At 56.1% G+C, this 23,553-nt stretch overlaps 1 protein-coding gene across 1 annotated transcript; it reads right to left on the reverse strand.

Annotated features, from left to right (window-relative positions):
• Window positions 1-435: 435 nt before the first annotated feature.
• TWF2 (twinfilin actin binding protein 2) lies at window positions 436-23,435 on the reverse strand. Its single transcript, XM_084214718.1, has 9 exons — window positions 23,387-23,435; window positions 13,874-13,951; window positions 9,920-10,098; window positions 8,500-8,595; window positions 7,693-7,797; window positions 2,772-2,897; window positions 2,529-2,679; window positions 2,005-2,126; window positions 436-1,846 (listed from the first exon to the last, which is right to left on the reverse strand). The coding sequence occupies exons 1-9, from the start codon at window positions 23,409-23,411 to the stop codon at window positions 1,679-1,681; spliced, it is 1,050 nt and encodes a 349-aa protein (XP_084070844.1). The 5' UTR covers window positions 23,412-23,435; the 3' UTR covers window positions 436-1,678.
• Between the last annotated feature and the right edge of the window lie 118 nt (window positions 23,436-23,553).

Consider the following 23,553-nt stretch of genomic DNA (forward strand, 5'->3'; position numbering starts at 1 on the left):
GGAGCCCAGGATGACCCCACTGCATTCCCAATTCTTCTCTTGGCTCTGCATCCTCTTGTTTTCTCTCCCCATGGCCAGGCAGGAATTCACTCCAGGCAAGAGAACAGCCCCAGGAGCATCTTCACAACCTTGCAAAATCACCAGCCATTAAAATAAGGAAAGCTGGGCTGAGCAGGGATGCTGCCTCCTGCAGCCAGCTCAATCTCTGGGCATTGCTGGAGTGGCTCAGTGTAAAAATCTCTGCCAGCCATTGTGGTTGTGCCAGACCCCTGGATTGTGGATGTCCTTCAAGCTGGACTCAGCCAGGGCAGGTGGGTTGTGAGAGTTGCTGGCTCCCAGCTCACAATGTCCAAGCAATTTGCTTTGCAGTTCCAGAGCTCACAGCTGCTAAATGCCAAACATGGGGGCCCAAGGGGATCTTCAAAGAGCATCAGACTGTTTTAAAAATACTTTATTCTTTAGAAAATACAGCGTTCAGTACAGTGTGCTCTGCTCCTCCCAGCTTCAACCCCCTGACTCCACCGAGGCTGAGGCAACATCTGGACGCTCACTGCCACAGCTGGAAAGCAGAGGGCAGGTTTCACTGACCCCTTTGCCATCCTCTCAGGGAGGCAGGTGGCTCTCGAGCCCTCACTGGTACCCAGCAGCAAGGTGCTCTCCCCCCAAGCCCCCAGTGCAGCCCAAATCACAGTGCCAAGCTCAGACCGTGGAGTTGATGATGGCCTTGGTGGCTGGGGACACCCCCAGGGCACACAGGGGCTGTCATGCTCCCCCACACAAGGATTTGGAGTAGCCCATGTGATTATTCAGACATGGGGCTGCCCCAGCCCAGAGACCCAGCTGAGAACCTGGGGGTAAGGTCATGGTGGGGGCTGGGGAATGGAGATGGGGGACCAGGGCTCAGGAACCCCTCAGCTCCCATCCTAAACAGGAATAGGGCTGAGTCAGGGCTGTAACAGCTCCTACTGAGGGGGGAAACCTTACTGGAGCAGTTCAAAAAGGAGATGCAAACATCACCCTAAAGTAGTCACCTTTCTCCCAGCCGGGCTGAGCTCAGGACTCAGTGGGGAACTTCCACCTCCCGATGCCTGGCTCTCTGCAGGGAGAAACTCCCATCCCACAGGAAGCAAAGCCCACCCCACAGGGGGTCCTGCCCACACCCTGAGGGGGTGTGGGATCACTCCAGCCTGGGGCAGAGGGGCCGTGCACACCAAGAGCGGGACAGGGGAACAGAGTCTGGAGGCTGGGGGGGCAGGGGAAGAAGCATTTTCTCTTTTCAAACAGGAATCCCCAACCCCCTTCCCTTTGCATAGAGCAGCTTTCAGGTGAGTGTGTCCTTCAGTCACCCAGGGGACACCGAGAGCAGTGGCTGTGACCCTGAGGGGGACAGGAGCAAGGCTGGGGACCTGGCTCTGCTGCTCCCGTCCTCCCCCCGCATCCCCGGGGCTCGCACAAGGACGCGAGGAACAGAACCAGCCACCACCCTGAACCCTCCCCACCGGCCTGCCCCCAGGTGCAACAAGCCATCCAGATGTTTAAAAAAGGAATGAAACAGGAAAAAAAAAAAAGGTAAAAAAAACCCAAAGAACGGCTGAGATGGAGGGAAAGATCCCCAGGTCAGCGGAGAGGAGGGCGGGAAGCGCCGCAGGGATGGTGTCCGTGCCGCCGCCCGCGGGATCTAACTGTCCTCGCCGTTCTCGCCCGGGCCCTTGATCAGCCGCTTCTGTCCCCGCTTGCCCACGGGCCCCTTGGGCTTGGCGAAGGCCTGCTTGAAGGCGTGCTGCTTGGGGTGCACCTCCTCGTACAGGAACTCGGCCGTCAGCTCCGCCCCGTCGTCGATCTCGATCTGCGCCGGAAACCAAACGGGGCTCAGCAGCTCCCTTGGGATGTGACACCCACCTGTGGGGCACCCAGCTCCCCCCAGGCCCATCACAGGAGCTGCATCAAAGCTGCAGCCCCTTGGCAGGGCCCGGCTCCATCACCTCTGGGGGGGCTCGCTCTCACCTTCTTGGCTATCTCCAAGCAAAACTCCTGCTCCACAGTGTCCAGCAACCGGCTCTTGCAGCTGGAGTAGAGCATGCGCTCCTTGATGCTGCACTTGTACCCGGGCATGGAGTAGATAAAGACTGCAAAAACAGAGCAGGGCTTGTGGCACTGCCCGGGCCCATGGCCAGGGAGCACCGGCTGCAGCCCACCCTGCTCACGGCTCCTCCAGCCCAGAGTGCCAGATAACATCCAGCAACAGAGGGTGAGCCGTCCCATCCATCACCCCTCCCAGATCTCCCCTGGCGCTCCCACGACACTGGAGGAAACCAAACCACCACCATCAAGTGCTCTGGGGCAGCACCCAGAGACCTGCCCTGCACATGGCCCCAAAGGGTTTGCAGCACCCACCACGGGAGGGAACTGACTCGAGGCTCCCTGAGGCACCATCCCAATCCCCATCCCTGCCTGCACCCCATGCAACCAATGGTCCAGAGAAAACAGGGACTGGCAAGGCTCAAAGCTCCTAGTGCTGAGGCCCTCACCCACAGACTCCAGGTAATCTCCCTCGTGTGAGTGCTTGTACAGGAAGAAATGGTAGCGAGCAGAGTCCTGGGGGATCCTCTTGGGCAGGTCAGAGATCTCCGTGGGGCTCGTGTGCACCAGGTCGATGGTCTCCCGCTCTAGATCCAGCTTCTGATGGACAGAGGGGACAGGGAGCAATGGGAGTGAGAGACAGCAGCAGGACGTGGGGAGTGGGGCACAGAGAAGCCATGTGAGGGACCCACCAGCTGGATGTAGTTGATTTTCTTCTGCTTGAGAGCCTGGATGGCTTGCTGGGCATCCAGCTGCAGGGGGAAGGCCAGGCCCTGCAGCGTCTGGTGCTTGCTCTCCACGCTGATCTCCGTCTTCACCTGGGGATGGAGACCACCTCCAGTGTCAGGGTACAGTGGCAAAGGGCGGGGAAGGGAGGAACAGGAAAACCAGCTGGTTCTGCAGCTAAAGGCTTCTCATCCAAGGAGGTGTCTGACACCTGTCCCACAGGGATCATGGCACTAAACCACCGAGTCAGCCAGGCTCAGGATGGTGGTGCCTGTCACCATCCCACCTCTCCAGGACATCACCCGGCCCCAGCCATGCACCCCCACACCTCCTGCTTCACTCTCAGCAAACACCAGCTCAAAACCAACATTTCCCAGTGAATCCCTGGCAGGAATGCTGTGACCAGCACTGGCACACCTTCTCTCTGACCATCTCCAACTGCAGCCTGTGGGTGACAGAGGAAGCCCTGGAATCACAGCCCTCAGCTGGGTACCCACCCTCCTCAGTGGGTTTAACTGCAGCAGACAGACATTCCCTCCAATGCCAGAGTTGGGGATTGGAGACCCACAGCTCAGAAAAATCCCAGCTGGCAGAGGCTGCCAGCCATATCCCCAGCAAACCCCCTAGTCCAGGAGACCAAACCCCACTTCAAAGAGGGGAGAGAAGGAGATGGCAGAGATGTGAAATGGCTCCAGATGCCTCCATGCAGGCCCAGCAGGGTCCCTGGTGGGGCTGGCGAGCAGGGCAGACACGGGGGGCACACCATACCTCCTCGGGGTCGGGGTACTCTACCAGCGATGGGCAGCAGCAACAGCCCCCCACCATCTGCCACAGAATACAGGGACACGGGGTCACCCCAGGGCAGAGGAGCCCCTCCCACCTCAAGACCCCCTCCCAGGGAAACACTCAAGCAACACTATCCCAGGTACTCTGCAGCGAGCGTGGGTCCCTTTCCTTTGGGATCAGTTTTGGGGATTTAGGATACAGTCCAACCTTTATGGTTTTGGTTTTTTTTCCCTTTCTTCATCTCCCTCCCCCTGATAGAGAAAAGGAAGAGAAGTCAAGGCATGCCAAGAGAAACACAAGAGCTTGAGCTGACATCTCAAAACCACTCGGCAGCACCAAGGTGGGTCTGGTTACAGGCTGCCCTCTGTTACAGCAGCCCCACACTCTGGGGAGATGGTGGAGCCAGATGCCCGGAGCAGAGCATGCAGGAAAACACTGCCAGGAGAGGGAGAAACCGGGCACCAAGCCAGCAGAGCAGCCTACCATCTCAGTGCTCGAGCCTTGGGAGCAGGAATCCTGAGAGAGCGTGGGGAGAGGAGACACACTGTCAATGGCACAGGGAGGGGGACTCGTGTGACACACCGATGTGCCAGGGGGAGGGAGCTGCACCAGCCCTGCTGGAGCACAGGGAAGGCTGATCCCAGCCACGTGGGCAGGGAGAGCAGCAAAAAATGACACAGGAGATGCCAGTGCAGCCCCAAGCCTGGGCATGCAGGGTCTCCAAGAACATCCCTGTGCAGAGCCCATTCCTGCCCCATCTCCTCCTGGCTCCCCACTCAGGCTGACCCCGGTCCAGGGTCTGGAGGAATTCCAGCACTTGAAGCAATAGCTTTTGGGCTATCCTCCACTAAGGAGAATATATGGAAGGTTTGTGAGGAAAAAAAATGCCCAGGCCTCTATCCATGCCAAGCATCCTGGAGGATGAGCAGGATGTTGATGTGCAGCTCATGGGAAAGGGAAATAATTGCTCAGGTGGGCACCAAGTCCAGCTGACCTCCAGCTCTGCTGTCCTGCCATCCCCCAGGGTGACCTGGCACCAGTAAAGGGCTGAGGGCAAGCACCCAGGGGTTCAGGACACACACAAGTTCACCTGGTCCCACCCTGTGGAGAGGTGCAGCACAAGGACATCAGCACTGCCAACACCTCCAGAACCCCAGCTTTCTCTCCCATAAATGTAAGAAGACTGGGAGAGTCACAGTGGGACCACAGTGACCTCAGCTCTGACACAAAGCACACTGAAATATCAAAACACCAGGAGATGGACATTTGTCCCAGCAACATCAACTTCCCCATATACCTCTGCATTTTCTACTCCTTCCCTTTTCAGAAACATTAAAAACTGGCTGCCTGGGAGCAGTGCATGGGACAGCTGAGCATGTGCCACATCCCAGCCTCCCAACCTTGCCTGCAGCAGCAGGCTTGCCGGGGAAGTTATTTTATCTCCTTTTCTTTAGGTGAGATTTTCTCCTCCTCTTCCCTCCTCCCTGGTGTGGCTGACCCTGCCTGAGGAGCATTTCTCTCTTTTATGGCAAAGTCCTCACGGGAGGGTTCTGGTGAAGCACCAGCAGCACTGTGGGGAGCTGTGGAGGACACCCCCTCACACACTGCAATGGCACCCCCACCTTTGTTCCTTCTCAATTCCCCTGCCTCCTCCCCCAGCTCCAAGGCTGCCTTCCTCTGCCCCACAGGCCCACCAGGGGATATGCCCAGCTCCCCCTCCACCCATATTTCTGAACCTGAAACACTTCTACAAAGACTCCCCAGTCGTGGGTGTTGAGCTCAATGCTCAAGGCTGTTTCTTAGCCCACGGTCTGCTGACAACTATCAGCTCAGTAAAGCTGGCATTTTCCAGCTAGCAAAAATATACACATATATATATATATAGCAGGTGGCAAATTTCCATGAGCTCCCACCCAGCTATCAAAAAGGGGGTTAACTCATGACATCACCTGTGCCCATCCAATCCTCCAACCCCAGCCCAAAACCTGCTTTGCCAAAGGCTGGGCAGCTCCCTGGGGGGGTGCAAACCCGAGTCCTTCCTTGCTCAGTGTCACAGGCCACTCTGCTGCCCTGCAGCCCTCACTGTGCCTTTGGGCCGTCCTGCCCCTCCCTTCCCATCCCCTCTCCACACTCACCTGGTGGCTGGGGAGGAGCCCAGGTAGCTTCTCCTGCCCAGAAACACAGCCATGTGTGGGGTGAAGGCTGCAAGTCTGGCCAAGACACCTCGGAAGGTTGTGAGTCAGCAGAGTGACAGGGGAGGGGAGTGGGGCCCAGCAGCAGCTCCAGGTGAGGGGCACAGCAAAGCCCTTGTGGGTTGGTGGCTTTTAAAAAAAGCATGTGCCTTGTGCCACCTCTGAAATCCTAATGGATTGGCTGAGCACAAGGGGAGGCACAGAGCCCTGGACCCTGCAAGCTGCAGGCAATGAACAAGGCTGGAAGCATCACTGTGCCAAGCTGTGACACCAACACAGAGACCCCTCAGCACACCCAGCACTGGGCTGCTTCCCACCTTTAAATCCACAGGCAAAACTATACCCATCTTCATCTCTTTCTTAATGTCAGTGACTCCTCCCTGTGGCCCAGGCTGACACAGGGGACCCCAACAAACCAGACAGCAGCAGCACCTCCATCCAGGAGCTGCATTTCCCAAAGGCCAGGGTGGGAGGGAAGGAGAATGAGGCAGATCAACGAGCACCACAAGCACCACTTATGTGGGCCATACAGCCCTGTATGACACACCCAGCAGCCCCCCCAAACTACTGAGTCCTGCAGCACAGGCCAGACAAGGTGATGGAAGACCACAGAATCAGCTGAGTCAAAAGGGACCCTCAAGAATCATCAAGTTCAGATGTCTCAAGGTGCCAAATAAGCCACACAGTCACCATCAGCACTTCTCTCTTCTCCAAACATAAGCATCTCCTTGGATCCTCCAGAACAAATTCTGCCCAGGCCATCCATGCTGGGAGCTGGGATAACTCCCCTAAGAGCCACCTGGTGGAGACCAACCCTTGGTGGCATCTCCCAAACGTCCCTCAAATTTGCCACCTGCAGACCTGCTCTGGCAGGTGGAAATCACCCCCAGACCTGCTTTGACAGGTAGAAACTTCCTGCCTCACCTGTGCTATCTGTGCCATGAGGCTGATTGGCTTCCCATCTCCCACACATGTCCTGAGCCACCCCTGAGAGCCACAGCCCCAGCACAGGCAGAGGAGAGGGATGCTCCTCTAGAGAGGAAAGCTTTCTAAGGGAAATTCCCCATCCCAAACAAAATACTGCTTCCAAGTGGTCTCCCCACACAGTGAGCACACCCCCTTTTCTGCCTCAGTGTGTCACAGCACCACAGAAGCTGTGAAAGCCAGCAGGGAGCAATGGTGACACAGCCCTGTGTGCCCCCAGCCCTACCCTGCACCACTCCCACATCCTTTCCTGCACGTAAGCCCCCAAATACAGGCTAAGATCTGTATTTCTTGGGACAGCATCCCTCATAGAGATAAAGGAAGTGTATGGGAGAGGATGCTGCTGCAGTCCAAAGATAAGCCTGAATTCTTCCTGCCTTCCCTATCCTCAAACTCAGCTCTGGCTTTTGCTCCAATACCCACAGGTTAGAGACCTGCTTTCAGCTCCAAACCATTTCTGACTGTCAGCAAAATACAGTCCTGAGCTCATGTCCAAGCAAGGGGGGAAAAAAAAGTAGTGTTAATTCCTCTTTATGCTACCAATTTGACTGTGAGGGTGCTCATCCACCATGAGAAGGGCAGAAATTGTTTAAAAGCCAGAGAGCAAAGTAAAAACGAGCCATCCCTTTTAGCTGAATGCTCACTCCCTGCATCCTTCATCCCTTTGTGCCCAGAGGGCCTCAGGCTCCTCTCCCAGGGCTGGGGGACACCCAGCCCTGCTGGACACCCATCCCAGCTGCACACCATCCTGCTGCACACCCATCCCAGCTGCACACCATCCTGCTGGACACCATCCCTGCTGCACACCCATCCCAGCTGCACACCATCCTGCTGGACACCATCCCTGCAGCACACCCTCCTGCTGTTGGACACCCTCCTGCAGCACACCCTCCTGCTGTTGGACACCCTCCTGCAGCACACCCACCTCGTTGATGCGGATCTGCTGGAGCTCCTGCTCGGCCGCGGTCAGCGGGGCGGGGGCAGAGCAGGAGGACACGTGCTTCTGGTAACCACTCAGGGACACGTCCTCCTGCAGACAGAGCACAGGGCAGGTGTCACAGGGTGCTGCAGGGCTGGGTGCGCCCCCAGCTGCCTCCTGACCAGGAGGACCAACCTGAAGGCTCTTGGATTCCTCCATGCAAATCCCACACTCCATTTGTCTGTTCTGCCCACCCTGCTCCTCCCCAGTCACCCATGGCTGTGGCAGTGGGCTCCTCTGGCTGTTTCATGAAGCTCATGAGCATGGAAGTGAGAGGGAAAGGCAGAGCCCATAGCCCAGGAGCAGCAGAGGGACCTTGGAGAAGAGCAGGAATGCTCTCTGGCTTCCACCAGCACCAGAGGCCCCAGCAGGACTGATGGCCCTGGCTGTGCAGCTCCCTCTGCCCATGGAAGAGGAGGAGAAACCTCCGTGCAAGGCAGAGGCTAACCCTGGTGTGGAGGCAGCTCTGGCTGCTGGAGTGACACTGCCACCACCTGGCACTTGTGCCATTCAGCACGAAGCTCCACATCTCACAGCCTCCCTCCCACCTGTCCCACGCTCTCTAGCACAGTCCAGGCCGTGCAGGCAGGAGAAATCAGCACTGGCCACGCAGGGAGCAGTGTGGAGGACCAGCACCCAGCTGCTCCCTCACCAAACACCAGCATCCCACACCCACCACCCTCACACTGAGCTCGGGGCAGGCTCTGAAGCTCAGGCTCAGACCCCAGGGCTGCCCAGGACCCACCACGGTACCTTCACTGTGCCAAACATCTCGTCCTTGATGTGCCCCCCGCCAAACTCCTTCTTCACAGTGGCTCTGGTGGCAGCATACAGCATCTTCAGCCGGACCTGCCAGGATGGGGGGCACTGCTGTCACACAGGGGCACTGGGGGGCCCAGTGCTCACAGCCACCACCCCACCATGGGCTCCACACACCTCAGCCTCTCCTGGCAGCACCCACCAAGTTTCTGGCTGGGTCTGAGTTTTAATGACAGCAGCCCTAGGCAGGGATCAGCTGGAAAAACCCACCAGCACTATTTCTGGGGCTGCAGCCTTGCCAAGAGCTGCCCACAATCCAACAGTTTATTCCATGCTTTGCTTTCCAGTCCCTGAGCTCCAGAGCACCATTTCCCACCAGCACTTGGGGTAGAGGAGGCACAAATACCACAGACCCACTTAAAAGTGACTTTTGCCTTTGGCACTTCTATTGCATCATTCTGCAAAATGCAGGGAAGAGCTTTGGCAAGTGCTCTTGGGCACACTGTGCCTCTGCAGCAAGAGCCTCTGTGGTTTGTTGAAAGATATACATATTTTAAAAGTGTATTATTATATACACACGTGTATATGTACATGTACACATGCACAAATATGCACGTGCATATACAATTACATGTATATCACTTGTATACATATTTTTATATATGTGACCAGTGCATGCATTAACATGGCAGTAAATCTATCTAGCTCACAGATTACAATAAAAATTTAACAAATAAACACATAGGAATATATGTATACACACACACATATATACATGTATACAGTATACATCTATATATGCATATGTATACATGTATATATATTATACATGTGTGTGTGTATAGATATAGATATACAAATATGTATATAGAAGACAAGCACACTTGTTAACACATCAGTAAATTTCAGCTGATGAGCTCAACAGGATGGCATTTTCCAAGCTGTACCACTGACATCCTCTAAACCTGCTTCCCATCCAACCAGCCCTTTTGTGTCACTCTCCACCAGCTGATTTTGGAGCAAGGCCTGGAGAAGGGCTGGCAGCCACTCTGCATCAGCCTCAGGCAGAGCAGGGCCAGGCTGGAGGCAAATCAGTGCCAGTGCCAGCTCTTCCCAGCAACGGCCAGAGCCGTGGTGGGATGTGCCCATCCTGGCCTCACTCCCCCCTCTACATCCCAGCTCCTCCACCTCCTCACTAGCACTGAAATAGGACAGAGACACAGTCCCAGTGCATCTCTTTGTGTCTTAAAAAATTCCCCATCCCCACAGCAGTCTCCATTTCTCAACGCAGGCAGCAGGAGCAGGGTGTGAGCGCTCCTCCCCAGCCCCAGGGCACAGTCCCCTTGGCCAGCACCTCCTCCCCCTGCCCCTCCCCGGGCACACCCCTGTCCCCAGGTGGGTGCCAGGAGCTCACCGGGGAGCTGTCTGGGGACCAGGAGATGAAGAGCCACTCGTAGCCCTGGGCGTTCTGGCTGTCCAGGCGGTACAGGACATAGCAGGGCTGCTGCTCATCCAGCAGGGGCAGCACCAAGGTGTCATAGTCGGTGTCCCAGCGCCGGGACAGCTCCTTGTGGGCTCCCAGCACGAGCTGCTCTGCAAGGAGAACACAGGAAAGGTGGTGTGAGACCAAAGCAAGGCTCATCTCCAGGACCAGGTGGTGGCTCACTAAGGGTTCATCGCAGCTCCACCACCAACAGCGATGCTGTACTGCAGAAGAACAAACTGTGACCTCAAGTCATGAGCAGGAGTGTACATTCCCACCAGGAGAGACCATGGGGCTGTGGCTGCTGTGGAGGGCTGGTTTTCTGCCAGCCTCCTGTCAGCTATATCCTCCCCTCCTGTGTTTCCCACCAGCAAAGTCTCCTCTCTGGTGACCATCTGTGGCTTCCTTCCATTCTGCTCCCTCCAGCTCTGCAGTCCCCACCCACCCCTCCTCACTCACAGGGGAAAACAAGAGCTCCCCCATCCCACCTGGACAAGCCCTAGGGTCACTAGAACACCTCACCAGGGACACAGAGAGCCACCAACATTTTGGGTGCTGAGAAGAGTAATGGTCTCAGCAAAATCCAGGGTGATAAGCCAAAGCTGCTCTCATTGGATTCCCTGTAACCTCATAGGGCTCAAAATCAGAGCTGATACCCAAAGCCCATGTCTGTGGGCAGCAGGGATGTCCCACAGAGCCCAGCCTGGAAGGGGACCATGCTGCCAGGAGAGCCCCAGCCTCTGGAAGCAGCCTGTGCATTTCACACACACCTCAAGGCACTATTTTCAGCGGCTACCCCAGTGGCAGTGGGACTGGGAGCCCTGTCCTGCTCAGCTGGGATTCAAACACTGGTGCAGGCATCCTACAGACATGAATCCACACCCTGGCAAGGGTCAAGTCAAGCTTTGGGATGGCTGGGTGGAAAAGTGGGGGTGCTGGGGATACCAGCACATGTTGCTGGAGAACAGCCGGTATTTTCTACTCCATTTGAAGCTGCAGAAGGGTCTGGGGGGAGATTACAGGACTCAGAAAAAGACGTAGGAAATTCTGGAGGTGCCAAAGAAAAATATTTTGGGGTCTTTGGGCAATTAGCACTTGAGGGCATGCTTGGCCAGGCACATGCCCTGCCAGGACCTCTGCCCACTGGGAGCCAGGGAGCCCCTTGGCTGGGGTACAACCCTCTCCCTCCCAATCCATTCAGCTCAGCAGCTCCAGATCTCATAGCAGGAAAACTTTTAAGGAAAATAGTTGAGGAATGAAGAGTTTGGGAGGAATTACTCACCCCTTCTTCCCACCCAAGCAGGACATCCCCTGTGACAGCAGTGTCCAGCACTGCCCTGGCATCTGCCACCCCTACTCAATCCAGTTATTTGTGCACGGGTGGCACAAGTTGCTGGTTCAGTAACAAGGACAGCAGAGAACAAGCTTGAAATACTTTACCTTTTGCAAAACTACCTGTTTGGAGAAAAGGAAGCACAAAAACCTCAATGTACTCCTAAAACAAACACAAAGCTCTGCGAATGGATTTGTGCATCACAAAGAAGGAACTGCAGGGATTTCTCAGGGCCAAACCCAGTGGCAGCTCGAGGGTATCTCTGTCTGCAAAACAAACCAACACCTCACGCACAAAGCAATCAGCGCTGAGTCACCCCGGGCTATTCGCGGGCTGTGACTCAGCCGGACCCCAGCCGTGCTGCTGTGAGCTGGCAGCCTTCACCTTTCCCCCGAGCTCTTTGCAGTTCTGCTCAATCCATTCAGGGACAAATTTTCTTCCTTGGGCAGTGTCAGAAAGGGGAAACTTAGAGCAGACGCCCTTCAGCAGAGTTATACAGCACTGGCTGTGTCAGGCTCTGTTTGTCCCAGGAGCTGCTGCTGGAAGAGCAGAGCTGGGGGCGTTTCTGGCCCTCGAGGTGGCCCCAGCACTCCCTGCCCTGCTCTGAAATGCCTCTACAAGGCAGCCCTGCCCGCAGCTCTGGTGGGTGCCAATCTGCAAAACTCAGTGCACACCATCACCTGTGAGTAAAGAAATGCATCCAACAGGGAAGTCCACAAAGCCAATCTTGTCCCAAATCCTGCTGACAGTGAGGAGCAGAGCATCATCTAAAAACACGCTGGAGCACAAGCTGCTCTCACGCCAGGAAACTGCTGCTGAGTCTTGGTGCACATCCTGCTCCCCTACTCCCTCCTCCGTCCAATCTCAGCTCTTCCCAGCAGCTCTCCAAAGGAAAAACAACGTCTCAAATTGCTCCCAAAGGGTCACTCAGCCACAGTGGTGGTCACAGCATCTGCCATAAGGCTCCTTGCACCATCTTCCTCTCCTTCTACTCCCTGTGGCCTGCTCCAAAATGCCCCAAGACAAATTCTCCACAGGCAAAAGGAGCTGCAAGCCATCCAGCAGAGAGGGAGGCTCTTCTTCCACATCCCCTGTCCAGGCAGGGCAGCTGGCATGACCTCCCCAGACAGCTCTGTACACCTCCCTTCCATGGCGAGCATCTATCTGTCTGTCTGTCTGTGACATCTGCCTGGCCACTCTTAGTGCCCAAGGGTCCTTCTCTGCTGGGTACCAGCAGGCTGATGTCCCCTGTGTGACAGCACAGCAATGGCCCTGCTGCTGACGTGGACAGATAAAAAAATCCCTTTCAGCCACAACAGAGATGGTGGGAATTGTTTTCCATTGGTGATAAAAAGTCTCCCTCGCTGGCATCAGCAGCCACAACCCAAAACCTAGAACAAGCCCTAAGCATCCCAAGTCCAGGCTTAGGGACAGGCATGACTTATCCTAACACAAACCTGACTCCCACTTTTGAAAAGCAAAAGAAGCTGAGAGCACAAAATTGTTGTCAAAGACACCCCAGAGAAACAATGTGGAAGTTTCACATCCCACCAATGGGGACCGTGCCAAGACCAAAGCCAACACTGCTGAGCCCTGCTGCAGTTCCACGATGTGTCCCATGCATTTCCAGTCACGCTGCTCTTCTGAACAGCACGTTGTGGCCTCTCCAAAGGTCAGCTGGGCTCCTTATGACCACAGGCTCCTTACAACCACATCCACCTCGGTGTCTGCACTGGTGGCCCACCCAGGGGAGGTGGTGACAGCAGCTTGGCAGGGCAGTCTTGTCCCTGCTGCTGCTGGAGAAACAAGTCATTCATATGCAATTGTGTGAGGCTGAGGTGATGGAAAACCTACACCAGGGCAGCTCCCCGCCCCTGGGACACTCAATCAGTGCTCAGCTCTGCTCACTTGCCTGACACATGCAGAGGCCACCCAAGGGACCCATTCCATGGGACAAACACGGGCGAGGCTGGTGCCAGCCTGTATGCTGGGCTAGGGGCAGCCGATGGGATGGGATGGGACGGGATGGGACTGGACAGGATGGGATGGGATGGGGTCTCAGAGTGTGGCATTCCCCACAGGATGCCACTGCAGGCCTCTGCTGAGCCTTGAGCCACCGAGCACCCCCCTGCCCTGAGCATCTCCTTGCCAGCTGTGGGATGACACATCCCAGGAAGAAGATGCCTGTGCACCACCCCCAGCTACAGTCCCAGGGTCTCTGCAGCAGTGTGCCTCAGGGATCCCATAGTAAAATATGACACAGCAGCAGCAAAAGCCCCCACAGAGCACTGATCCCAGGCTGGTATTGCTCTGCTGGCAAAGTCACTGCTCCCCACTGGAGCTGGCCCGGGGCTCCAAGAGCTGCTCACCAGCACAGCCAAAGTTTGGGCTTGTATTTCAGGTCTGGGTTGCCACATGCCCAGAAGCCCCAGCAGCATTTTCCTTGAGGTTTACAAGAACACAAGCTGGCACCGCAGTGGTAAAGAAGAAAGGAGAAGTGGAAACAGAGAATAGACAGAGTGTAAATCAAAGCACTTAAAAATGGGACTTACCGTCCTCAATGATGACCTTGATGAGCCGAACTGAACCATTTCGGGCTTTGGCAAAAAAGTCCCTTAATTCTGTGGTGGCTGAAAGAACCAAAAACATCGTGATCAGATTTAGCAATCAAAGCAGGTGCTGGGTTGCTCAGTGACTGACCAGAAAGGGGACCAACTTGGCAGGATAGAAATTTAAAACTTAAAAAAAAATAAATATTAAAACTCTGGTGCCTAAAAAAAAAATAATAAAAAATAACAATAACACAAAACCCCAAAAGCTGGGAGAGAAGTGCCGCGTCTCCCTGCGGCGTCAGAGTTAAATAGCAGCTGGGAGCACATGTGACCCAGAGAACCTGATACTTGGCCTGGGTGAACATAATCACCCAAATTTAGACGATGGCTTGGCCAGTGCAGGCAGGGAGAGCTCAAGTGACAAGTTGATTGGCTTCACAGAGCGGCAGGGCTGGCACAGGGGTGGCTGCAGGATGTCCTGGCAGGCTGTGGTGCCCTGGGCTGGTGACACACGGCAGGAGCGGCTGGCAACCAGCACAGCTCCAAACTGGCCGGGCTGGTTTGAAGCTGAGCCCCTGGGGAAGGGAAAGGCAACGGCCCCAGGGCTTTGCTCTGAAGATGGCAGGGCTTGGATTGCAGAAGGCTTTTGGGAAGTGTTTTGGGGAGCATTCCTCCTCACCCCGCTCCCTGAGCACCAGGCTATGGCAACGAATCCTCAGCATCCTACCAGGAGGCAGCTGGAGGCACTGGATAGTGAAGGAGCAGCACCTAGCCAGCACTGGAGGCTTCATCTGCCCACCCTGGAAGCATCACTGTCACAGAGCTCCCTGTGCCACCTGGAACATGCTCTGTGTGAAGGCAAAGCTCAGGAGATGTGGCTCCCAGGGGCCAACCCCCCAACAAGGACCATCTCTTGGCCTGGCTCCCCCTAAAGCAACCCGAGCCCTTTCCTGGATGCAGCCGTGCAGCAAAGGGGGCCCTGTGACTTCAAAAGCTGCTGTGCTTGTTAGAAACACTCAAGAAACTGGTGTTGCAAAGATCAGAGACCTGGGCAGACATCCTTTAGCCCAGACCAGGACCCGTGCTGGGAATCTCCACCAGCAGCCCCTCCATTCCCAGTGCTTTGCTGTGCCAGCAGCAGGGAGGAACCTGGAGCCCGAGAGCAGCCACAGCCAAGGCACATGGCAGAGGCAGCCATCCCTACAAGGGCCACATCCATCCCCTGCAGGCCCTCCAGCACGGGGTGCCACCCTTGGCACAGCCCCAGGAGGAGCCTGGATGTCACCAGCACCGCACAAGGGACACAGAAACCACCGACTGTCACTGAGGGGTGCCCTCAGTCCCTGGAGGCAGAGCCTGGGCTGGGGCACTGCCGAAGCTCCCCCAGCCCCTAGGGAGAAAGAGGAGTCCCTGGGGAGCTCCCAGGACACTCCTGCTGTCCCCCACAGTGACACCTCTGCCAAGCATCTGCTCCCCAGCTCACAGCCTGCCCTGATCAGAGGGCGCTGCTGCTCCTCCCGCCAGAGGAGAGGCACACAGCAGCTGGCTCCCTGCAGCAGCAGCTCCCATACAGACCCAGAGATGCCATCCCGACAGGAGCTGCAGGAATGGGCACACAGACACCCCAGCAGAGGCATGTCACTCCCTAATGGCACGTCAGGGGACAAATAGAAGGTTTGCTGGTGCAATCCCACCGCAAGCAGGGTCCCTCCAACAGCATCAGGGCATGCAGCTCTCCCAGTTCCCAGGGCAGACCTTCACCCTCTCCCAGTGCCAGCTGGGAGCTCAGCCTGCTCCTGCTGTGCCCAGCCAAGGATATTCAGATATTTTTAGCCCCTTTCCCTGTTGAGAGTGGCAGTTTCCTTCTGGCAGCATCTGTGGTTATTGCACACGCACAAGGCGGAAGAGGAAGAGAAAAAAACATTTAAGCACCCAGGAAACCTCATGCAAGAGGCAAAACTCTTAATAAGCATCAAGTTTCACCAATTCCTATTACACTGCAAAACTATGAGAGAATAACATCACTCTTGGATGTTTCTACAGCATCAACTTCAGGGAAGAAACAGGAAAGCTCTGCAGCACTAACCAGCCTGCAAATCCCTCCAGTGTGACACCATCCTTCCCAGAACCCAAAGGCAGGTGGGGGATCTGGAAAATCAGGAATCTGGGCAAATGCAACCCTGTAACCCACTTGGAAATGCTAGGAGTGCTCTGAAGATTGACAGCCAGGATGATTGGCAGTTGAGTGGCTGACAAGTGACAGCCAAGCACTGGGGTCTCTGTGGGTACCAAGGGGTTGAAGGGGGTGAGGAAAAGCCTGGATGCTGCCAGAGAAGCCAAGAGCACCACAGGAAATACCACAAGGTCTTCTAAGGAGGGAGAATATTTCCAGAGGAGATAGCAGCAAAGCTTTCAAAATAACCTCAGAGGGGGCTTGCAGTATTTAATTCTGCTGGTTGGTTTTTTTTTTTAAAGCTATTTTCATTTACATAAAAACCAGAGTGTCTCCAAAGTCCCCTTCTGCCTCCCACAACACAGAGCCAAGAGCCAGCAAGGAGGGAGAGGAATAAACCAGGGAAGGTTTGAGCACGAGCTCAGCACTGCTTCATTAGGGCATGATTACGACTTAATTGGCACAGCAGACTTGATGAGATGGCTTGTGTGCCTGAAATATTAATAGAGAAGTCCACAGTTGGCTCTGGAGGAAGAGTTGGAGGAGACCTCACCCTGGAGATGGTGCCTCACGGCATCCCCTGCCAGGAAGTCTCCAGGATACAACTCAAGATCTGAAAAACCCACATGTGAGGAAACTAGAAAAACCAAGGGAGAGGGAGGAGCAACAGGGCAGAGGACTGAAAGGGACCCACAGATCCAACTCACCCTCTAGACATGGGTTCCTGGAAAATCCTGGAACAAATAATCCAGAAACAAATCCAAGCTGGGCTACAGCCAGTGTGGATCTGCTGAGGCCAAGATGCATGAGATCCCTCATGCTTCCTCCAGCAGAGCCAGAGACCTGTGGGCTTCAGGGATCTCAGCTCAGCTTCTAAGTGTCTCCAAGTGTCAGATGCCAGCTTGGGAACATGGGGGTGGTGAACCTCCATGGCACAGACACAACACTGCATGGGTGACTCACTCAGGGAGGGATCAGAGCTGGGATCGAGCAAGGTGTCCTGGGCATCTGTGGTGGGTGCAGCTTTATCCACATTTCCATGAACACTTCTGGCAGCTGCAGTAGTGCTTCCTGCAGCTGTAAGGTGGGAAGCTAGAGGAGATGCAAGTGTGCACTGGAGAAAAATTCAGTGTTCTCCCAGGAGACTGGAGAAATGGGCTGGGAAAAAAAGAAATAGGATGAAACTCAATAGGAAGCAGAGTATCATAACTGGAGAAAGGACCAGACAGGGTAGGGTCCAGCAGCTCCAAAGAGAGGTGGGTCACAAGCCAAGTCCAGGTTAGTCACTTCACACTGCTGCAGGCACAGCCATTGGTGAAGGCACGAACAAGAGCGTGACCATGTTATCTGGTGTGCCAAGGCTGCAGGCACAGCACGTACAGCACACCCAGCATCGTGCAAGGAGCCAGGCACAGCACAGACAGCACCTGGCCCAGAGGGCACAGCGTGCAGGAGATGCAGCTGGTCAGCCCAGGGAAGAGAAGAAAAATCATGAACAGTTTGTACTGGTTTTCCAGTCAGGAACATCAAGACCCACTGTGGTGTTTGGGAAAACTCATGATGAGGGTGCCCAAACCCTGGGAAGGACAAGTCTCCATCCCTGCCCCACAAAATAGATGTTGCTGCTTTGAGGCAGTGTGAGCTCAGTGGCATCTGAGGAACCTTCTGGCCTTTCTACAAGGCAGCCCTGCTGTCAACCCTCATGGAAGACCCAGTCCAAAATCGCCTTCAGCCACTGAGTCCTGCAGCACCTCCTTCTCCCACCTGTCTGTAGGCTGCAGATGAGCTGTCCCCTGTTCACAAACAGCCTGCATTTAGAAGCCTGATAACAGCATGTCCCAGGTCCCCTTGTCCCACACAGCCTCCCAGCCCAGTGGCACCTGCCACCCATTTGGGGTGGAGGGCAGAGCAGAGCCAGCTGATGGCACTGGGGCACCCAGGCTGGTGTGGCAGCTCACGGTGTGGCAGGGAGGTGATGGCTGGCCAGCAGTGGCCTTTGGGTGGCCCTGACCCTGCAGGCAAACTGCCAGAGGAGAACTGGAGCTGGAGGGAGGAGGGCAGGACAGTGCCTGCCCTCTGGCAGCACTGACCAAAAGGCGCAGAGCAAAGCCTGAATTCCCCCGGCTCAGGCAGCAGCAGGGCAGCCAGATCCTTGCACCTCCTGGCAGACACGCTGCTGGCAGCCAGAGCACTGCCCTGTGCTGGGATGTGCCCCTTTGGATCAGTCCCCAGGAGATTTCAGAGCCTGAAGCATAGCTCTCGTTTAAGCTGCTGAACGATGCTGCTTGTGGGTACCACCGTGCCAAATGCTGCACCCAGACTGAGCCTCTTCTGCTGCTCACAGCTCCAGGGAGCTTCTCTGAGCAGAGCTGGGCTGCAGGGAGCCCTGATGACACTGGGCGGGTAGAGGCACTGATGACACCGGTGGGGGGCAGAGGGGCACTGATGACACCGAGGGGGGGCAGACAGGCACTGATGACACCAGAGGGGGCAGAGAGGCACTGATGACACCAAGGGGCAGACAGGCACTGATGACACCAGAGGGGGCAGAGAAGCACTGATGACACCGTACCCACAGCAAGGGCCCCTCTCTCCCGGGGATGCCGGCAGATCCACCCGCGCAATCCCCGGGGAAGCACCGCGGGATGGGATGGAGCCAACAGCCGCAGCATCCCCCCCGCATCCCCTCCTCCAGCCTCTCGCCCACTTGTTGGAGCAGCAACAGGTTTTTGCTGGTTTGACCCTTCCCCGTGGCCCCCACGCACTCCCAGATCAATAATACATGCTCCCTGAAACAGATGCCTCTCCCAATACACCAAGCCACCTCGCCCTCCCGGCGGGAAACCCGAGCCCCGGGCCATCAATCTTTCATTCCCTGGACATCTTCTTCAACTCGATGCGACTGCAAGCGGCTGCTTCCCTTTCACTGTCCGGGGCACAGCGTGCCTGGGATGCAACGGGGAAACTCAGCCAAAAATCCAGCTACAAACCCAAGCAAAACTTGTCCAAGTTCCAGGGATGCTTGGCCAGACAGAAGTCAAGACGGTGATGAATAAAACATGGTTATACCTGCATTACCCACAATTTCCCTGCCCAGACAGCCCTGCCCAGCTCCTGGTCTGGGCAGCCAGTAAAGGATACAACTGCAACAGGCACGAAATAGCTTTTGCTGCTGCTAAAATTCCTTCTTTTCAGTCTATCCCAATGTAACTCCTTTAGGCAGTGCCTGCTCAACTCGCAGCTGCAGAGAGCTTTTCTGCTGATGGACACGGTTGGCCAGTTTAAGCAGTAAGAGGATTTTATTCCTCACCATGAAAAAAATAAATATGTCCTTGCAGGGAATCTTTTCTAAGGAAAAAAGCTACAGATGTCAGAAGAAAATAGAAAGAAGGAAGTGGGGCAGGGGGGAAAGGGAGCAAGAGAGAAGACAAGCAAAGCTTTTCTCCCGATTTTCTGTGGGGCTAGACTGTATTCCTGCAGGATTTCACACGGACAGCTCCTGGTCCTTAGTGCAAATCCCACACAGAGACTTTCAGCCTCCTGCCTGACACCAGACATTTGCTTCTCAACACCTGATTTTCCACGTGTCCAGGACCTGTCTTGTCTGCACTTTGCCACCTTGGATTGGAATCACTCGTCCTTCCCTTGCTCCAGGATAGGCAGCACTCACCCTGCAGGCAGCATCAGCTGGGTCCTGGGCAGAGTGGTGGTGCAGCACACATGGCCTGTCCTTGCCTGCAGAAGCTGCTGCTCCTTCTCTCCACCCAGTAAAGCCACCCATGGAACACTGGTTTGTGCACTGGCGGGGACAGGCACCCAGGGACAGACCCTGGCCACAATCTCACTGCACACTTTGCAAAGGATTCCCTCTATCCCACCACTGCTTCACTTCAAGGGATTTGACATCTCAGGGCATTTATCTGGTCTGCCACCGGTGCTTTCTCTCTGGCCATCCTGACGCGCCCTCCACTTGGATATGGGCCATACCCCAGGGGGCATCAACCTCCAAGGTGGCCCCAGAGAAGAGACTGGGTCTGCCTCCTCAAAATATCCTTGCAGCAGCCCAGTGCCCTCTGTTCCCCATGGATAATAGGGGCCATGAACCTGACATCCTTCTCCTCCTTCTCCTGCACTGATGGCACCTTGTGACATGTCTCTGCTTCAGGGGTGCCTCCAGCATTCCAAAGCTGCCCCCCAAATTTGTGCATCCAGGTGCCTCAGGAGCCAGTGCTGCCTCCCAGCACAGGCAGAGGAGAGGGGCTAATGATGTGCTGGATGGGCAGAGAAAGTCCTTCTTTCTTCTCACTAGAGAGGGGGAAGATGCCTGCTTTCCACTAAGACTTTGGCACACCCAGCAGCTCCTGGGTCCCACCTTATGCTCTTTTTTTACCCATCTGACAGCATTCCTGCCCATGTGCACCATGGTTATGCTTCTCCTGAAGCAAACATCCACTCCTACCAGATGCATTCCCAAAGCAAGATCCTGGGGCAAAGTGGCAGCTCAGCTGTGGACGGGAGCAAAGACTCCTCCCTACCCCCAGATCTTATCACCTCCCCAAGAAAGAGCAGGCACCAAACTATTTTTGGGTTGAAGAAACAAAATGCATTTGATTTTTCTACTTTCTAAATGAAAAAAATACCTTCTAAGAGACTTTTTCTCTCTACCCAGTGGTGTCGAAAGAGATCCCAGAAGCAGCTGAAAGCAGATGACCTCCCACCAGCATCAAAGCCCCGGTTCAGCATCGCCTTCCCAAGGTTCTAAGCTTAGGCAGCAAATGCTGTTCCAATCTAATGCTAATGCCACACAGAGCAAAATAGGGACTGCAAAACCACTCAATGAATCCTCCCAGCTGTAGCTCAAAAGCAGGTTTCCAGCCCCAGGAAGCCCACAGCACCCTTTGAGAGCTTCCAACCGCCTCCCCAGCCTGGCAGTCTCCATGGCAGCCTGGTTTTCTTGCCAGCACCTTCAAGAGAGCTGCCTGAGATACCTAAAAAACCAATAATTAGCCTCTTGCCCCTGCATGAAAGGCTCAGGCCTGATTGCACTCCCTGACTCCCCAGCTCTCACTGTCAGAGCTTCCCCTCCACCTGTTTCTGCCCAAAAGCTGGGATGACGTGGGAGTGTCTCCCACGGGGGCTGCTCCAGGGGTTCCCCACCACCACGTCACCCTGCCTCACACAGATCTAGCACTGTGTCAAGCAAAATCCCTTGCCAGCTTGTCTGCAATCTCCCCTAAGCCAGCTGCAAAACCTGATCATAATTCCCCTGGGAGCAGATGTCTTCATGAAAATGCGGGAGAAATGGGAATGAAGAAACAGAAAATGCTGGGTGCACACAAAGATAACAAGGCCCCAGAAACCAGGAAGAAGTGAATAATTCCTCCTCCTAGCAAACAAGAGACCTCAGTGCCTCAGCAGAGGGGATGAAAGTAGCAGTGGGATTGCTCTTCCTCATTCGATATGGAATCTGCTCTTTGCTGAGCAAACAGAATAATTCAATCACTGTGACGGGGTGGGGCAGACTGAAATATCCCAAACCCACCTCGGGGGAGCTTCCCTTAAAGCCTGGAGCACCCCAGTTGTGCATCACAGGTGTTGAAGGGGCAGATTTGCATTCAGAGAGGAAACAGCAGCTTCCCGGAAGAGAGACGGCGCAACAGGGCACGGAGAGAGAGCCCAGAGACGTCCAACATGCTGTGACAGCCAGACCACCCAACACAAGCCATTTTCCATAACCACAGGGAGGATTTTACACCACCCCCAGCCCAGCAACCTGCTGCCAGGGCAGAGCCATCAGGTCCATCCCCCCCTGCACTGCAGCTCCTTGGGGGAAGTCGAGTCCCTTCCCCTTTCCCGCTGACGGGGCACGTCACGTCCTACGGGCAGTGGTGACTCCCAGCACTGGGCACAGCTTGCCAAGCAGTGGGCAACCAAGGTCAGCGAAGGTCAGCGCTCCCAGAGAGAGCCAAGCTGGCACATCTCCCTCCCTGGCAGCTGCAGGGTGCCAGGAAGGACAGCACCAGCAGCACAGGAGCAGCTAGGTATGGCCAGAGGGCAACAGGCAGCAGCCCCTGGGAGCACAGAGTGCAACAGGCCCTGCCTGCCCAAAGCCCCTGCACAGCTCTGCAGATGGGGCCAGCACACCCAGAGCTCAGGTGGGTGCAGGGCTCCGTCCTGCTGATTTTTAACTTTTTAAATTATTGTTATATTTTTACAAAACAAGGAAGATTTAATCAGAGCATGTGCTTCAGGATCTCAGTTTAAGCCAGAAGCAATGAACCTGAACCCAAACGCCATCAACAACCACCAGCTCTCCTGAGCACAAGCAGGAGGAATATCTAAGCATCAACACCGGCCACTTCTCAGCTACAGCCCCTCCAGAAGCAACTGGAGGGGAAGGGTGTTCTCGACCATGCTCAAGGAACAAGAATGCTCTTGCCATGAAGGACCAGCGGACAAATTCCCACCCTGGCACAAAGGTGCTGGCCAGAGGGAGCTGTGAGGCCAATGTCCCAGCTCCCTCCCGGGACACGCTGCAGGCTGGATTCACACCCAACCGCACAGAGCAGGGCTCCAGGGGCAGCTGCTCTCACATCCCTGCTCGCATATTGATTCGGTTACATAAATTATGCAGCACCTCTACTCCTGATTAATATTGCTAATTGAGCTGGCAAGGCGAGGGGCAGGAGGGAAATACCGTGAGGACACACAGTCAGTCATGCACCAAGCACACTCAGAAATGCAGAAGCCGTCGTGTCGGGGTGCTGGCTGGGTCTTGCGGGGAGCGGGCGGAGAAATCGGGAAGCAGGAATTCACTCGGGCTCTCCGCAGCTCCCGTGGGCTGGGGAGCAGCTGGGGCCGAGCATCCCCGTGGGCAAGGGAGCGGTGGCCGGGGCTGCGCCCAGGCAGACGAGCGTGACACATCTGTCCGAGAACGTCGCGGCGGGTGCCGAGCATCAGCCCACACAAAGGATGCGGGAGAGCCGCGCACCGGCGGCACCCCGGGGCCGACCCCCCTCCCGCACCTCCTCCCGGCACCCAAAGGCTCCGAGTCCGACTCGATGTCCCCCTCCCCCGCTAACCGCAGGAAACCCGCCTGCGGGGGTTCAACCGAAGAACCGATGAACCCGAAGCTTCATCTTATCGCCCCCATCGCCGCCGCTGTCGCGACACCGCCCGCAGTCCACCGCGGCGGGGCCGGGGATGCGCGGGGCGCGGCCCCGGGGGTGCCGATGGCGGGGGGCGCAGCGGGGCAGCCCGGCCCGGGGCGGGGGCCGAGCGGCGGGGGCAGCTCCCGGGATGGGCCGGGGGGACCCGAGCGCTCGGCGGGCGCCGCTCACCGTGGATGCCGGTCTGGTGAGTCATGGCTCCGCTCGGCTCCGCTCCGCTCGGGCTCCGCTCCGCCGCGTCCCGGGCAGGAAACGGCTGGGCAGGCAGCACCGCCCGTTCCGGAGCGCGGGGCCGCTCCGCTCCGCACCGCCCCGGGGCGGGACCGCGGCCGGGCCGG

The sequence above is a fragment of the Fringilla coelebs genome (genome assembly GCF_963513975.1).
Source record: "Fringilla coelebs genome assembly, chromosome: 13".
Taxonomy (NCBI): Eukaryota; Metazoa; Chordata; class Aves; order Passeriformes; family Fringillidae; genus Fringilla; species Fringilla coelebs.

Excerpts from the sequence above, each read along its gene's own strand:
- TWF2 (XM_084214718.1), bottom strand. The coding sequence starts at position 23,411 with ATGACTCACCAGACCGGCATCCACG. Across the intron at positions 7,798-8,499 it reads AGATGTTTGGCACAGTGAAG|GAGGACGTGTCCCTGAGTGG; the intron begins GTACCGTGGTGG and ends CTCTGTCTGCAG. Across the intron at positions 2,127-2,528 it reads AGATTACCTGGAGTCTGTGG|TCTTTATCTACTCCATGCCC; the intron begins GTGAGGGCCTCA and ends CTGTTTTTGCAG.